General features: G+C 40.7%; 1 protein-coding gene and 1 long non-coding RNA gene across 3 annotated transcripts; one reads left to right on the plus strand and one right to left on the minus strand.

The window, feature by feature from the left end:
- Positions 1-934: 934 nt before the first annotated feature.
- Positions 935-1,315, plus strand: LOC113278641. Its single transcript, XR_003325596.1, has 2 exons — positions 935-971; positions 1,085-1,315. It is a non-coding gene; the product is annotated as an uncharacterized LOC113278641 (long non-coding RNA).
- A 9,838-nt stretch (positions 1,316-11,153) lies between these two features.
- On the minus strand, positions 11,154-15,233 carry LOC113281777 (myosin-9-like). 2 transcript variants are annotated; one of them, XM_026530620.1, is made up of 9 exons: positions 15,057-15,233; positions 14,468-14,548; positions 14,048-14,107; positions 13,647-13,749; positions 12,876-13,401; positions 12,491-12,626; positions 12,009-12,176; positions 11,811-11,921; positions 11,154-11,614 (listed from the first exon to the last, which is right to left on the minus strand). In XM_026530620.1, exons 2-9 carry the CDS (start codon positions 14,546-14,548, stop codon positions 11,546-11,548), a joined length of 1,254 nt encoding a protein of 417 aa, XP_026386405.1. In that variant the 5' UTR covers positions 15,057-15,233; the 3' UTR covers positions 11,154-11,545. The 2 variants fall into 2 exon arrangements, with proteins under 2 accessions (XP_026386405.1, XP_026386404.1); XM_026530619.1 differs by having other exon boundaries at positions 14,048-14,110.
- Positions 15,234-18,216: the final 2,983 nt, after the last annotated feature.

The raw sequence follows: 18,216 nt of genomic DNA on the forward strand, positions 1-18,216 counted from the left end.
ATTATCGGATATTTCTTCCTTAACCTATCTATATCGGATTAGGCTATATCCGTTTGGTTAACATCCGATATCCGATAGAATTAGGGGTATAATTATAATTTCATCTATTAATCGATTATCACTGCCTGGATTGAGTGGATTCAGTCGAGAACCGAGTCATTTTTTTCGTTTTCTTTTTTTCCTTCTCTTCTCTTCTCAGTTCTCAATCGATCACTCTCTGTCTCTCCCGATCAATCACTCACTCAGTTGCTTTGCTTATCAATCAGACAATCACTCACCCGCTCAATCAGGTACTTCTATTTCCATATTCGATTTTTGTGTTCGATTTTCATGAAATTAGGGATTTGTGGTTTCTGTCTTGCAAAAAAATTTAGGGTATGATGAAATTAGAGAAAGATTTGAGATGGGTTTATTCTTAAATAAGAATATGAGGCCTAACAATCTGAGATTATGAAAGTTTATGAAAGTTTTATGGAAATAGGGAAACTGATGAATATCTTTTGATGTGAGTTTTCTTCTAATTTTTGGTTTTTGAATTTTAGATGTTGGATGGATATAGGGTTTTTAGTAGTTTAGATCGATTATTGTATGATTTTCCCTTTTCTTTTTTGATTTGAGAAAAGTGAATTAGGGGTTCAGCAAATGCATCATAGAGATTTTTAGAATAATTAGGGGAATGTGATTATGTGACCACTGTTCTTGAAAATGATTTGGTAATGTTGTATCATACACATGATAGTATTGGATGAACTAGGGACTGGGGAACAAAGACTAAGCTTTCAGTGTCTTTTCTTTAAGCTGGTATTATTAGTGCTCTGTAGCATTGATGCTTGAGAGTTTCATGTGTCTTAGTTTCCCTCTTTGTATGATTCCTGCTCAAATTAAATTAGTGAAACTGGATACAGAAATCTAGCTTAGTAGCTTTTACTTCTACTTAAGCGATTGGTTGCCAGATTTCATTTGTGATGAAGGTAAACATTTTTTTCTTCTTAAACTCAGTGCATAGTTCCTATTATTACTACTTAGACAATTGTTGTGTATCTTATTCTATCTGAATGTTGACTTGTTAATTGTTATAATGCAGATATGGAAATTTTGGAAACCGAAGACGAATGAAGACAAGAGAGACCCTGTTTGAATATCTGTTAAGTTTTTACTTTCTTTAGCATTTGCTTGTGCTTCTTTTCATGTATGTGTGTGAGTAAGAGACTTACATTCAGATGAAGACAATTCAGATGCCATCTTATGAGTACTGTTTCCAAGTTTTATGTATGACAGTATGAGAATAATTTCACCTTTACAGATTTTTTTGTTACTAACGGATATTATCGGATAAATATCCGTTATCCGATAGCTTAACCTATCGGATATCGATATCTGATTTTGATATCCTATAGGATATTCTCGGATATCGAATATCCGATAGTTCTTAACCTGTCGGATATCGGATATCCAGATATCCGACGGATATTCTTCCATTGACAGCCCTAGTAAGGAGAGTCCATGATCCTCGTGTTTGGCGGCTTTGCATAGATTCTATTCGTGGTGTAGACCGTGAAGTGGTGAGATGAAGATTGTCGGCTTAGTATGGCCATACATCACCTTGGATGGGTTAGGGAACATCATGACGCTGGCTTGGTGAATTGCTGGTGTTAGCACGGCAAATCATGAGCGGACGGCTTGGCGTGGTGGGGTCAATACATGGCACGGTTCTGGCGAGGCAAGGCATGCGTGGACGACTTGGCATGGTGGTGATTTGTCTTTGCGGGCCCGATTGCCTCTTTTCCTTACTTGACTTAAATAGGAAGTCCTTTCCTTATTCAAACTCCCAAGTATCACGCCTATAAAAGGAGGGTCGGCCTCTCCTTTTATTTCACACCTATATTTTTTTTATTCTGGTCGTGTGGTAGCAGTAAAGCGGACGAGCGAATTCCAGGTATGTCTCCCAACACTTCCTCTTTAACTTGCTTTTCTTGTTGTTTTTTTTTTGTGTTAGTGCAAACCCTAGCTGTAGGCGTACCTTTTCATGAACTTGTAGAAATATTTTCCTTCTGCGTTGGTATGAATCCTAGCCGTAGGTATGCTTTGGACGAACTTGTAGTAACATTTAGGTACTGTAGTGATGTTGTCCGCCTCAATTATCGTGCAAAGTAGGCATGCATGAGCTGGTAATTTTTATTCCCTTCCCGTGAAAACCTAGCCTCTAGGGGTTTACTCTTTTTTTCCTGGTGTGGCCGTGTGTATGGTTCCCGTGGTGGGGCGCGCCTCCTCGGCCGGGCGCAAATTTCCTGCTGCAGGGTACGGCCTTGGGATGAGGTGGTGATGCAGGGTATGTCAGTCCCCATTTCTTTGCCTATGCGCATTATGACTTTGAAACAAATTGGCTTGCGTCCAGGATGGATCTCCTGTGTCTGATAAAACAATTTCCATGCGCTTTCCGTAATGATTTCTCTTCGTATTGTTCCATTGTAGTTATTTCGAAGGTGGAAGTAGCGTGAGAGAATTCTCGTTAAGATGTCATTTGAGAAAAGTTCTGCCGTACCGAAAGATGTTGGCAATTCCAAGCCAAACATAGATGATGAGTTCTTTACAACATCCGCCACGATTAGGAAAAATCATCCCAAGTATGTGTCGATTCTTCTGACTGGTCCGGAAAGTGAAGGAGAGGCCCGGTCGGTTCGGCCAGGAGGTGTAATAAGGTTTTGTCTTCAGAGGAAAGAGTATCATGCTTCTCCTATTGGATTTAAAATCTCTGTGAGTCCGTTGCGTCCCTTTGAGAAATGGATGTGATTCATGATGAGCCAGGAATGTGTAAAAGCCAGTTTGACCAAGGCGCGGATCATTGATGATGTCGCGGCTTCCGCAGTGCTTCAAATTAGGAAAGATATTCCAGGCTTGGTTGCTTTTATTTCCAGATGGTGTCCAGACACTCACACGGCCATATGCAGGTGGGGTGAAATGACTATCTCCTTAGAGAGCGTGGCCGTGTTGCTGAACCTTCCCGTAATAGGAAACCTCGATGTCAAATTGTCTGCAGATGAAGAAGAAATGCGCGCCGCTCTGGCTGCGAAATCAAAAGGATTTGTTCGGAAAGAAAACGATACGAGGTGCTTCTATGGCTTGTGGGTGTCTCAGTGGTTTCTCGATGAGTTGGAGCCGAATCATAAGAATAGTACGCTTCATGTCGCGGCGTTCTTGGCTCTTTGGTTATCCAGAGATGTTTTCGATGACAGATCGGGTAAGAAGGAGATAAGATATGAACTTATCAAGTTTGTCATAAAATTGGAAAAAGGTGGCGTTATCCCTATTGGCGGCTTGTTTCTTGGTTCTCTGTACACACACTTGGATCAGCTGGTCGCGAATATGTGCGCTTCAAATGGTTACATGAAAGTGGATTCGTATATTCATGCCGCTTTTATCCAAGCGTGGCTGTGGGAGCACTTCGAAAGGTATGCTCCAAAATCGTTGTCCGTACTTCCCGAGTCTTGGGGTGGCTTTAGAATACTGCGTTGGTCGAATAGGCGCCCAAAGATTGGTTCGAAACTGGTTGGATTCCTTGACAACTCGCACACGGTCAATTTTCGTCCATGGGCTCCGGTGCATGCGTCCATAACTCAGATCAGTACCTTTGTTCCTGCTCCGAGCATGTCTTTGTCTTCTGATAAAGAGGATATGAGTGTTGGAGAGATGGTGTTCATGCGAAGCTGCACGCCCGGTCATGTGTCGTCTTTCTTTCGAGGATCTTGCAAAGCAGTCTCTTACAATATCGATAGGGCGGCTCAACATATGGTTTTTGACCAAGGGGTCCCACTTGTTCGTCAGCCGGTTGTTCCAGAAGTCTCGTTGCCAACTGTTCTGGATGCTACTGTTCTTGTGTCGGGTAAAAATCTCCCTTTCCTGCTTGCGGAACGAAATCCATCAACAACCTCCAAATATAACATATTTTGGCAGGATGAGTTTCTAATTTTCCATGGATTCGTGAATGATGTGGTAGAAAACCGTCGCGGTAAGCCTTCTCCTGCGGTTTTAGCGGAGCATCCACTGCTGAGGGATCCTTCTTCGCCCAAGCAAAAATCCGTTAGCCCGAATGCAAATAGTCCCCAAGTGAAGGAGCGAAGATCTAAAAGCCGTGCATATGTTTCCCAGTCAGTTTCGACAGCCCTACCGACTTTCAGTTCATCCAATATGCGGGTACGTATGATTTTCCTCTTGACTTTAGTTGGATCGTGTATATCCTTGTTTCTTTTCTGAGTATCCGTCTTTGTATCTTTCCTAGGGTCTCAGCAGCGTTAACGCCTTTACCAAACTTGCAAGTAGTCAGAAAACATCGCTTCCCAAGACGGAGGGTGGCGGTGCTGAGCCTATCCATGGTGATGGGGAACCCGAGAAGGATGAAAATTCAGAGTCCAGTGATGGCGAGAGTAGTTCTTCCGACAGCAGTGTTGAATCTTCCTCTAGTCGGTCTGAAAGCGAAGCAATGAGTCTCCCGCATGTTTTTTTCTTCTTTCCTCTCTACCTTTATCTTTAGAAAATATTTAATCTGTGATATCATAGGGGGAAGCCATTTCTGAAGATGTCCCTGAGATGGAGACTGGCGAAGATACAGCTTTGTCTCCAACTGTGGCAGCTGCACCGGGTGACCTTGAAATGGATGTTGATCGAGATGAAAACGTCGTTGTGACTCATACAATGGAGAGTATTCCATTGGACGCAGGTGCAATTGTCCTTAAAAATCCCTTGCTTGTCGTTGATGCAGTCGCGGGCGCCACTTTCAATCCTCCATACCTGGTTCCTCATCCGGATCATGTGTTGATCGGGGGATTTAGCGTGCCAGCCAAACATGCGGCGCTATACACTAAGATATGGGAAAGCTACGGACATATCTCCACGACCAAGAAAATTACTAGTCGATTTGCATTGGTTAAGCGTGTGGAGGAAGCTTTTTCTTCGATTGACGACATGTGCAACGTGATAGGTCATACTGTTTCTGAGGATGTAGTCTCGAGCTGGAGGTTCCATCGCGACGTGTGTGTAAACTTCGAGTTTAATGTTCCTTGGTTCGTTGAAGGTCTCTCTGAGGTTGAAAATTTGCTGGCCGAAACAGTCGAAAGTCCTTCTGCGGATATGGTGAAGAAGCAGGAAGCGGAAGTCGAAAAGTTGTCCAGGAAGTTGAAGTTGAAGAGGGAGGCTCTCCAAAGCACGAAGGAGGATTTCTCCAAGAAGAGCAAGCCATTGTTGAAAAACTTTCCTTGAACGCATTTCTGTCTTCTGAACTTCTTATTTTAGGTTGTTTTTTTTTTTGAAAGGCAAATGAAACGCCTAGTTTATGGTTTTGATTTCCAGAATTTTTGGGTTGGTAGACAGATGTTACCCTGAGGGTTTTGAATTATTATTTAGAATGAATCGCTTTAGAATAATGATGTTTTGGTTATGAACATAAGCGTCATGAGTACCCCAGGAGAGTCATGGAATTTTGAATGTTGTGCGATAGTAGAAAGCATGAAGCACGGGAAAATATGGCTATTGGTTTTCATTTCTCCTGTGAAGACTTGAGGTAGTAGACCATGTATTTTTCCTGGCAAGACTTACTCGGTTTTTCAGATCTTCTGGTGAAAAGGAATCTCCCGGATGTAAGACCGAGTTTTGTGGGAAACATCGCTGTGACTGTGGAAAGTCCCCAGTCATTCCTTGTCGTGTCTCCAATCCCTGGTCGTATCGTTTGCTTCTAACCCATCGGGAGTCCCCAGTCGTCCCTTGTCGTGTTATGACTGGTAATCGAGCCGCCTGGTAGCTGAGACGTTGATTCCCGAGCGGATCGTTTGATTCTACTGTCCTGACGTCTGGGTCGAGGTATGAGATCGAGGATTGAAAACCGACATCGTGACCGAAAGATCAATCTCCCACTGTGGTCGCCAATTGTTTGAGGGTGAAAACGGTTTCTGCTGATTTTGGTAATTTCGGATGTGTGGGTGAGAAACGAATTTAAACCCTAAACAATATACTGCAAGGGAGTACTTTAGATTAAAGAGATCAATCTGTACAAATCCGGCCTAAACCAAGAAATGGTCGTTCCAGACTTGCTTCGGTCACAAAGTGAAGGAGAAGGGTTGGTTATGGGGAGGGAAGCGAAGAAAGTGTTGAGACCAGAATAATTAATTCTGGAAGAGTAGTTGTTTTCTACGACTTGTATCAGAAAGTGGGAAGCTGACAGATGGAAAGCTAGCAAATGTTTTCTGAGTGTTGTATGCTCCTGACCTGAACTTGTTGTTCGGTGGAAATAGGTAGTGCCTATTTATACAAGTCGAAGTGAAACGTACTCTGGTCTCATTAAGAAATGGAAAACGGGTGAGTAAATGGGAGGAGGTGGTAACCGGTAACGCCTGGAATTGATGTTCCATAAAAGAAAGTGTTTCACCATTACTCCCTGTATTTACTAACCGCCTCATCCTTATGACACTTTCTTATAACGGGCGTAGTGTACGCCGCACGCTGTAAACCGCCAAACCAGTACACAATGAGCATCCCCCAGTTTGTGACATGCGTTGATGTCTCGAGTTTTTTCATGGAAAACATGTGTCACGTTGTTGTTGTCTAGCAAGTTGAGCTTGGGAGACTTGCCGACTCGGTAGTGACCTTCGACGGTCGAGATTTTGCATCTTAAGAGGAAAGGTAGTTGTTGATTATTGAAACACTTCGTTTGGTATCCAGTGGCATGAAATCATGATCAGTATGGCTTTAATATGGCCTAGTTTAGGCGCGGCCAAAAGTTAGGGTTTTAGCTTTGTTTAAGCGCGACCAAACTAGGGCCAAAGGTTGCCATGCGTTAGCTGGTAACCTTGGACGGCTAAGATCTACACCTTAGATGAAAAAGTGGTCGTTGATTGTTGCAGACCTTCGTTTTTGTAGCCGCATAGGGAAGGCCGGTATGGCGTGGCGTGGTGCGGCGAGGTGGTTGGCATGCCATTGGCACATGTGGCATGGCATGCCTTGGCGCGGTTTGGCGTGGCCAAAACTAGGGTTTGGGGCCAAAGGTTACCATGCATTGTTTGGCAACCTTGTATGGCTAGGATTCACATCTAGGATGTAAGGGTGGTCGTTGATCGTCGCACGCCTTCGTTTTTGGTAGCCGCATAGGGAAGGCCGTCATGGTATAACGCGGCAAGGTGGTTGGCATGCCATTGACACATGTTGCATGACATGCATTGGCGCAGTTTGGCATGGCCAAAACTAGGGTTTTGGGCCAAAGGTTACCATGCTTGTTTGTTGACCTTGGACGGCTAGGATTTACATCTAGGATTGAAGGATGACCATTGATCGTCGCATGCGTTCGTTTTGGTAGCCGCATAGGGAAGGCCGGCATGGTATGGCGCGGCAAGGTGGTGGGCATGCCATTGGAACATGTGGCATGGCATGCCTTGGCGCGGTTTGGCGTGGCCAAAACTAGGGTTTTGGGCCAAAGGTTACCATGCGTTGTTTGGCGATCTTGGACGGCTAGGATTTGCATCTAGGATTGAAGGGTGGTCGTCGATCATTGCACGCCTTCGTTTTTGGTAGCCGCATAGGGAAGGCCGGCATGGTGGGGCCAAAGAAAATGGCGCGGACGGCTTGGCATAGTGGGGCCAAGCAAGGTACGGTTGGCTTGGCATGGTGGGGCTAAGGAAAAATGGCGCGGAAGGCTTGGCATAGTGGGGCCAAGGGTTTGGCACGGACGGCTTGGCATGGTGGGGCCAAGATAAGGTGTGGTTGGCTTGGCATGGTGGGGCCAAGGGTTTGGCATGCCATTGGCGCATGGTGCGGCTAGCATGGTTGGGGCCAAGGCAAGGTGCGGTTGGCTTGGCATGGTGGGGCCAAGGTAAGGTACGGTTGGCTTGGCATGGTGGGGCCAAGGCAAAATGGCGCGGACGGCTTGGCATAGTGGGACCAAGAGTTTGGCACAGACGGCTTGGCATGGTGGGGCCAAGGCAAGGTGCGGTTGGCTTGGCATGGTGGGGCCAAGGGTTTGGCATGCCACTGGCGCATGGTGCGGCTAGCATGGTTGGGGCCAAGGCAAGGTGTGGTTGGCTTGGCATGGTGGGGCCAAGGGTTTGGCATGCCATTGGCTCATGGTGCGGCTAGCATGGTTGGCATGTCTTGGCGCGGTAGACGTGGCTGGCATGTTTGCCATTGGCACAGTGGTGCGGCTGGCATGTTTGGCATGCCTTAGGAGGAGATGGCTGGCATGGTTTGCCATCGGCACAGTGGTGCGGCTTGCATGGTGGGCATGCCTTGGCGCGGAGATGTGGCTGGCATGGTTTTCCATCGGCACAGTGGTGCGGCTGGCATGGTCGGCATGCCTTGGCGCGGAGATGTGGCTGGCATGGTTTTCCATCGGCACAGTGGTGCGGCTGGCATGGTCGGCATTCCTTGGCGCGGAGATGTGGCTGGCATGGTTTGCCATCGGCACAGTGGTGTGGCTGGCATGGTCGGCATGCCTTGGCGCGGAGATGTGGCTGGCATGGTTTGCCATTGGCACAGTGGTGCCGCTGGCATGGTCGGCATGCCTTGGCGCGAAGATGTGGCCGGCATGGTTTGCCATTGGCACAGTGGTGCGGCTGGCATGGTCGGCATGCCTTGGCGCGGTAGCATGAGAATTAGGGTTTGGCATAGATGATGTCAGTCAGTGTTAAGGGTTCTGCCGTGGAACATGACCCATGTAAAAAAAGGTACCCCGGTAATTCTTACTTAGGCATGCTGATTGATTCAATAAATGTGTTAATGGTCATAGTGACGTCATGTCAGATGTACAGTTTTACGATTTTAACCCTAAGCTAAAAACCACCATTAACACACACATAAAGTGCTCATAAACTATTATCCTACCTCTTATAAATATCATGTACACATGTTTTATCTTGTTGCATTACGGTTTTGGATTACTGATGAGCTATGACATGTCATGGATGTGGAATCCGCTTTATTGAAGTCAAAACATGGAAATATGTTTGTTGCTGCTAGAGAAGACATGTGGAATTATTTATTTTTTGATAACATCGCATATAATTTCATTCATGATAAAATATAGATTATATGGACTCCAAGAACATCATGATCAAAGTTCAATTACAAGCAAAAGGTATAAACATCGAGTATTCCACGAAGAGAAGTAACAAAATTCCAACAAGAGTACCGAGCAATCCAAAAATTGAAGGAATCCATCACTATCTATCCAACCATTTTGATAGAAATTTTTTTCCAACAAAAGAGATAATTTCATTAAAGAGAACAATATGTCCAAAGTTTTGAATTTAGATCACCATTCTTGAACAATGTCCACGAAACATCTCCATTAGAACCACGAAGAAATGCCGTGAAAATGCAAAGAGAACATCCATAAAGGAAAAAGCACAAACAAATGGGTCAAAGTAAAAAAGAAAAAAAAACGTTGAAATATGACATTGAAAGCAACGACCTCTATTAGATAACTAGAAAAAAAAGTAAGTATATGAGAAGAAACCTGCGGCCTTATTGATCAAAACAAGAAAAAGAAGAAAAACCCTGCAGCCCAAAGAAGACCAGACTTGAGCAGTAATAGCTGACGGCAGTAGACCTTTTATAGGATTTTAGGGTACCCTTAGAGACGAGAGAGAGCAGAGACATGTGGATTCGACTGTTTGATTTCCATATATACAGGCAAGGAGATCGGTGTGTACTGAGTCTACTGACTAGTAACTCCAATATTTGGCATTTGATGCATCAAATGTCAATGCAATTTTTTTGGTGTTATCTTATTTTACCGTCAAATTAAATGTCATCCATTATTTGAACTCAATGCTTAGAGGTAAAACAAAACAACTATTTGAACTCATCTAGAATCTGCTATTTTACATATTGTGGTGTAATCCGCCGCTGTTACTTTTGGCATCCATGCAGCATCCTCTTTTTTTACTGCTCCGGCATGTCATGCTGGACAATCGTCGTAAAAAAAAAGTGTATTAACAAAAAGAACGAATGTGGTTCAAATATCAAAACTAGCCTTTACTTTCTTTTTCTTTTTTCCTTTCTTTCTTTCCCATCTTTATCTTCTCTCTATTCTGTTTAGCTACTTTTGTTTGAAGCTTGTTGTTTTATTCTTACTCTGAATTTGCTACCCCAGCCCTTGGTGGTTCTACCTAGTTCATGGATATTGATTTCTTGTTGGCTCTTGGGGGGTGGTGTATTACTGGTAGTCCTGGTTGCATGGAAACAATTACAATAACATCATCATCTTCTTCTTCTTCTTCTTCTACATCTTCATCAGCTCATGATCAAACCATCATCAAAAGGAAAATTTCAAAAACATTACTTGTTTTCTTATTCTTTATAAGCTTTATCTTCTTTACTCATCTTTCTAATCCAACATGGGTTATGGGTACAGACGAATCGAAGATGATGATACCCATGGATACTTCATCGCTGATTACAAGGAGATTTTTATCTCAACCATCTACAACTTCATTGACGACTACTACAACTACATCTACACCCACGTCTCATGATGACAATCATCCAAAGCGTTCATCCAAACAGTTTGAAGCAAGTGACCATGAAGTCCCAAGTGGTCCAAATCCCATCTCTAACAGGTAGGATTAATCACCATCAGTGCTGCTGCTGGTATCATCACAATCGAGCTTCTTGTCGATATCGATGAAGAAAAGAACACATACATTTATAACATCGTTCTCATCATTGACTCATCATAATCGCCGTACGTGGTCACTACGTTAGTATTTATTTAAATTACTTGTCTTCTATCTCAGAGGTTTGTTACCATTAAAAATTTGTGTCTTAGTATCATGATCAGTCCAGTCTTTGTATTCATCATTTTCTTTTCTTTCCTTTCTAGAATGTGTATAGCAAGTGGATACTATGTGCATTTTTATGTTGTGGTTATTTTTAGTTTAAAAAAAAGTATTAGAAATAAGAAATGACTATTCCTAAATCATAAAGACTCTGTTAAGATTAGTCACAATCTTGTTAGAGAGGGAGAGAATTTAAGTCCTAATCGGACAAAGTGCCCATTGTTCTATGTACAAACTATTGTTCCATGCTTGCGGATGCTTGCTGCTTGAGGCACAAAATACTGGGTTGAACTGCACTTTAGAATTTGCAAGGCTTGATAAACTTGGTAAAGAAAATTGAGTTTAAAAGAAGTGTAATATTTCTTAATCATAACTGCCAATTGGAGATTGAGTTTCTGAGTTTTCTTTATTTTTAAATACTTACACCAATCGAATTTTGACGACCCACAAAAAAAAAACAACAACATATTTCGTCTGATAGGAGGCGAGGGTTCCATCACCGTTCAACATGAGAGCTTTATCTGTCTAGGCCTTTTTAGGTGCTGAAATTTCTTGTTTTCTCACCACCAAGTGTCAACGACTTAAAATAGTTGGATGTTTTAACTTTTAAGTTTCCTCTAGATTCCATGCTATTCTCAATTCTTCAGATACTATCTCATCATCCTCAATGGAACCCACTGTTTTTGAAGGTTCAGCTTCTAAAGGTTTTTTGTCAAAGCAATCTCCGATTAGATTACCATTAATTTACACTGGCCACAACTGCACATATCATTTCTATGTATATTTGATTGTATCCCCTGAAAAAGATATTTGCAGAAATCACAATTCTAAGCAAATGCAAATTAAACTAAGAAATACCTGAAAGTGATTCTTGGAGCTTTGAAGACCATTTTTACCATCTTTAGCTTTTCAGTTTTCTATTTAAGTTGTTCTCCAAAACAGCTACTCTGTCAGGTGATGCACTAATCTATCGTGGCTATTTAGAGAAATTACCTTTAAGACGTTTTTCAAATGGAGGATCTCCAAGGATCTGGTATCAGCTAGGATCTGTGCCTCGCGAAAATTCCTGTTAACCAAAGAGGCCTTTCTCTGTTCTGTCCGAACCTGGAGGGCAATGCGTACAGTAAGAGAGTTAATACGTCTGGACAACACTGCATTCAAGTAGAAAAAAGCAAATAATAATAATAATACCTGTGTCTCTAACTCCGCTATTCTTTGTAAGGATACTTGTTCAACAGAAGCACGGCGTTTGCACTCTTGTTCGAGCATGCCCGTGATTTGGTACCTTAATTCTGCCATTTCTTGAGTTAGGTCCTCTGCTTCATCCTTTGCTTTTGACTTTTCTTCTCTCAGATCCTCCTAGTAAAAGTACACAATGTTACTCTAAGAAAGACTCCTTCAAAATTAACTCACAGAAAAGGATCTAGTGATCAAGACAAACTGAAAAGCACCCAACCCAAACTGATTGACAACTAGATACTGATTCATGACAGTTTTCAAGTGCTAGGTCAAGTTATACAGGTGTCATCACAATTTTAGCAGCATTTGAAACTGGACCTAATCAAGCTGAGGGTATAACTTTATCAAGTTGAGGACCAAAACCTCCATGCATTAATAACTTCCTTAACTAATTGTTCCCAAGAAAATATACAATTTGGTCAAACAACTCAAACCTTTAGCTGTTTCACAAGACGCTCGTATTCGAAAATCTGATGGGACATCTTTTCTATGTCATCCTTTAATGTTTTATCCGACTCTGCTGCAACAGCCAATCTTGATAGTAGTGGGCTAAGAAGTTCCTCAGCAGTGCTATAAAATAAATTAAGAGCGTTAAGATAAAATTCTTGAACTTTGATGCACGTCAGGTCTTAATATGTATACGCACAAACTTTCAAAAGGAATCCCAAAGATTATCAAAAAGAACGCTCGACCAGAAGGAGACTTTAAGCCTACCAAGGACATCATACACCGAAAGAGGTTCTTATTCTCCTTGACTGAAGTAAATACATAGGTGATATATTGTCATTTCATAGTAAATAAGAAGTTAATGAAACATACCCGACTACATCTGATGCTGAAATCTCGACTTTTAGGTGCTCCCCAACCTTTTGACAATACATTCCTGAATTCCCCTCTGAATCTCTTATATTCTTCCTCAATTCTGTATTCTCTCTCTCCAAGCGCTTGATCATCTTTTTGGCATCATGATATAGGAACTCAAACCTATCTTTTTCTTGAACAGCTTCTTCCTGAGACTTTTTAGCCTCAAGGGAACTATTTTCCAAGGCTGCTATATCTAGCTTTAAGCTCTCAATTTCACATTCCGAATCCAATGCAACAGATGATATTGTGTCCTCCAGTTTCTCAATAAATAATGAGGAATTTTGTAGTTCAACTTCCTTGTTTTCCAATTCGCGCATCAAGAAAAAACGATCGGAATTGGCTTTAGATAACTCCTCCTTCAGTTCGCTAACATTTTGACGTAATTTTCCTCCTTCCACCAGCTTTAGTTCAAGGCTATGTACATGCTCACCCAAACAGTTTGCTTCTATGTTCCTCAAATTTAATTGGTCCTGAAGGTATGCTGTAAAGAAACGTTGGATAAGTTTATATGCAAGAAACTGAATTCGATTCTCAGGCGACACATTTTTGCTGCAAATCTAATACTAGTATTCTGCACTTTATTTATTTTTTATTTTTTTGATATCAGATACGCATGCACTTGATGCTACACCCCAAAAAGTTATTCCTGCAACTAGTTGTGCAGGTCCACTGGTTTCTATAAACAATTACAGTGGAAATAACAAAAATGCATGCAAGAATAAGTACCTAATTCTTGAGAGCAGTTACTCAGTTCTCTTTGCAACTCCTGAATGTGTTTCCTATCTGCTGCATGAGCTTCGGATAATGACTGTAAATCCAGTTCTAGTTTCTGCATTGAACATATCTTGGAAATGAATGAGATACTTTTTACCAAATTAAAACATTATACCTCTACAAGATTATACTTGCAAAGTTCATCTGCTGTAGAGGAACAATTTATGCCCTCCAAAACCAGTTTCACTTGTTCTAGTGAAAGCGCAGGATTCCAAACCAAATACACATATTCCGAAATATTAGACAACAGTTTCTTATCTTATCACTGGTAAAATCTTCAAAGAGTTTCATAGAATTGCAGATACATATAAGAACCAATTTTTTTAAAAAACCTTCTGAATGCTAAAACTTACTGTGATCTCCTCATCGCTTTTGGACTGTGATTCTTTAAGCACGTCTCTTTCTTTCCTCAACTGCTATGAAGATAATAAGATCACAAATGTCAAAAGGAATAAAGAAAAAACAAACGCTTTAACAGATTTCTAATTATAACTGAAGACCGTCATCATACCATCATTATGTACCAAATGTTGGAGTGTTCTCAAACTAATCAACCAAAAATTAAACAGAAGTTTGTAATCCTGGAACTATATCAAAGACCAACATGTTTGTAGAAGTGGACTTTGCAAGGGACAGGTGATGCAGAGAAGAGTAATGTTTCTATCAGTTTCTTGTTATGGCCACAATTAGCAAATAATTTGCTTTGAGCCTTCTTTAAAAACATATGTGCCCATTGTTACGGGGAATAGAGAGAGACAAAGAGAAATCTATACCTCCGAACGCGTTGCTCCCATATGTAAGAGTTCATCAGCATCGAAAGAATAATTGTGACCAATTTTGAAGTTACTAGACATCTGCAAGAACAAAAGTAAGGATATCACAAAGAAGCCAATTCACTGCCGCTATGGTCCTACTAAGGATACCACAAAGCAGCAGTCTTGGTCGCTAAATTATGCGAATTTAGTAAACAGTCAAAGCACAAATAGGAGACTATCCTAGCCGATATTAATCGAAACAGAATACAAAACATACACAAATAGACTAGTAGTTCGAACATGCCAACAACATAATCAAATTAACTTTAGCAAAAAAATAGCAAGGGCCAATTGGTGCTGATTTCTACAATGCTTTTACAATATCTCCAACTATGTGCATTGGAAGCTTTTTGGGTTTGGGCAGATATTTGAATTTCTAACATAAAAAATATAGCATTTTCATAAGATACCCAGAATTGAGAATTACATAAAAATGAAATATTTGATTGAAAACAAGGAGAAATTTGCTTGAATTTGAGCTAAAATACGGCAAAACCTGTGAATTGAGTGTTTGAAGCAGATAATAAAAGAAAAAATACCCACTTACGGATGAATAAATTGCTTCTCAATACATGTAATTCTGAATCTCTTTCTTGATACCTCGAACGGACAGATAGGGATTAGGGAGAGCAAAGAGAATTTGTCTTCAGATTTCAGCGCTAGTTTTTGAAAGTTTTATTCAGACAAGAAAAAAAAGGATTAGAGTTTGGTCGGACACATCAGAAATGACGGAAGCTGTGTAAACAGAGAAAAGTTTTGAATCTAAAGTTTATAATCCTGGAGGGGCACCACTTAAGTGTATCCTGTTCCTGAATAACGTGATTATGTGCACGTGAAAATTGAGCTGGCAGCACAACTATTTTTGTTCTAAAGGAGATAAATTGATTGGTGGAAATGTTTAGGGGTGTTTAGGCACTCTGGGCAGTCCAAATCTGTTCACCCTCCTCTAACCAGTGTATATTTCAAATATTTTTTTAATTAGTTGATTATTTAATTGATGGCCCCATTATCCTTCATATCTAGAATCACGACACTCGTTACATAACTCTCTAAATTAAATTAAGGATAGACATTAAAATGTGAAATACACGCTCGTTAAGAAATGTGCACGAATTCACACTCACTCTGGGAAGACTTAAAATTTCCGGGCTGGCAAAGTGTCAAAGTGATAACCTCCACGCCCACCGCTACAGTGAGAACTAATAATCCGATTGAAAACTAATCCATGTATAGCCCTAAACTCTACGTAGTAATAACCCGACTCTTTACTTATCCTGCCGCAAGAGATGGAGTTTTCTCCTTGAACCAGTTTGGAGAACTCATTCAGGGGAAAATGACGCATTGATGGCTAAATTAAAAGAACTCCGCATTGTATTCCGTTTGGAAGGATGGTAGAAACGGGTAAGAGATCACTATTGACATAAGGAGAGAAACCTATTTTGAGGCATACTCATCTTTTTTGAGGCATACCCATCCATTATATTATCTAGGGTGGGTTTATAAGGGGTGTCTAAAGGTAGTGTAATTACCTATATATCCCTAAATAATTTCAATTTGTCATAGTTTCCTTATCCTCAAAAACCTAAAATTAAAAATCAAAATAAACTTTAAACTTAAACATCTAGGACTCCAATTCAATAAAGAAATTAATCAAACAAAGGAAACACGAATCGAAGTGAGCGATGTTGGAATGCGAAATCCAAATCTCAATTGCTCTTAGATGTATTTTAGAATGTATGCGTAAAAAACCCATCTTGTTTTTGATTGATTTTATTTTGTTTGATCGGTAGAATATGATTTCAAAGATGAAATTAGGGTTTTCAGAAGATCAGTTCGGCTGATCTTGTAGTATCAATTTTGAGCCGAACTTAGTGTATGATTTAGAGAAACACTATGTTCGGCTAATGCGACTTTACAATATTTTCAGCCGAACCTCAATTTTCCAGCCGAACCTCAATTTTTCAAGCCGAACCTAGTGGATGATTCAGTTTCTGAGTGAAGTTCGGCTGATAACTTTTGAGTCGAACCTCTGTTTTTTTGAAATTATACCTAGGTTCGGCTGACAAGTTATCATCCGAACTTAGGTATAATTTCAAAAAAAAAAACAGAGGTTCGGCTCAAAAGTTATCAGCCGAACTGTTCATCTGGTCAGCAGATCTGGGTTTTAAAAATTCAATTTTTTGGCAGATTCAACTTATAAAAGGAAATTAAACCTCGATAAAAGTTTACCTCTGATTTGAATCACACATTTTAGTCACTTCTAGTCACTAAAATCTCAAAAGTCAAAACCCAAGCTTTTTTTTTTCACTTCTTCTTCTTCCTCTCAAAAATCCCAACTCTCTCACATAAATTTGATTTTTCTACTAATTCACCACTAATAATTTAATGTTTAATCAATCCTTAAAATTCATAATTAATCAATTCTAATCATAATCATTTATACTAATTATATAAGGGTAGTTATGCCATTATCAAAAATGATGGATGAGGGGTGATGTTGTTTTTTATTTAGTGACCCTATTTTGGCATTATCTAGTATGCCTCAAAAAAATATAGTATGCCTCAAAATAGGTTTCTAAGGAGAAGGAGGAGAAGATGTATAACGCGATGAATGACTAAGAAGAGCCCAACAAAGAGAATGACTAAGAAGAGCCCAGCAAGGTAGAATCTTCGAACCCTGATTTTGGGCATACCAAAATCTTCCTAGGCATACAAAGCACTAGCCCTAACTTGTGTGACCTTATAAGGGGTACCCTATGGGGTGGTTCAATTACCTATATGCCCTTAAATCCTTTAAATTACTAATATATCCCTAACCCTAATACAAAAACCTATAATCAATAAACCTAAAATCAGTTTTATAACCAAAATCAGTTTCATATCCCTAACCCCTTCTTCTTCCTCCTCCACAACAGCCGAACCCTTCTTCTTCTTCTTCCTTTTTTTTCATCGTATCATCGCGGAAATTTAATCGTCGATTCGTGAAAATTTAGTCGACGATTAAACTCATTTATATAATGGGTCGTCGTAAGCCAGTATCTCGTTCAAATCTATCGACTGAACAACCTATTGAAGAAGAAGAAGATTTAGAGAGTGAAGAACAAACTCAAAATCAACCACAAAATCAACCGGAAGAAGAGATTGAAGAAGAACCAACTCCGGAAATGAGAATAAGAAGGTTAGTTCTACAAACCCATCTCGTATTTGATGTTTTAGATTGGTTTGGTCGATTTAATTCGTCAAAATCATGTTTCTGCGGCGGTGACAGTGTATAGTTCGGAGCAAAACAAATCTTAGATGTGCGCCGAGCTGTTCTTGAAACTGAACCCTGAAAGTGCATATGAACGGCTCGGCGTAAATCTGAAATCCGTTTTGAGCCGAACTTAGTGACACAGAGACTTATATTTAGGATCGGCTTATTCGATGGTGTTAGTTTTGTGCCGAATATGTTTTGTGAATTTCAGAAATTTTGCATGTGCGTAGGATCGGCTTGTATGGTAGTATTAGTTTTGTGCCGAATAAATGTTATTTGAATTTCAGAATTTTTGCATGTGCTTAGGATCGGCTTGTGTGGTTGTATTAGTTTTGCGCCGATTAATGTTGTTTGAAATTCATGAATTCTTTATGTGTAGGATCGGCTTATTTATATGACACCATTTTGCGCTGAATAAATATTTCAATTCATAAGTCTAGATTCGGCTTATTCG

This window comes from Papaver somniferum, chromosome 5 (assembly GCF_003573695.1).
Source record: "Papaver somniferum cultivar HN1 chromosome 5, ASM357369v1, whole genome shotgun sequence".
NCBI lineage: Eukaryota > Viridiplantae > Streptophyta > Magnoliopsida > Ranunculales > Papaveraceae > Papaver > Papaver somniferum.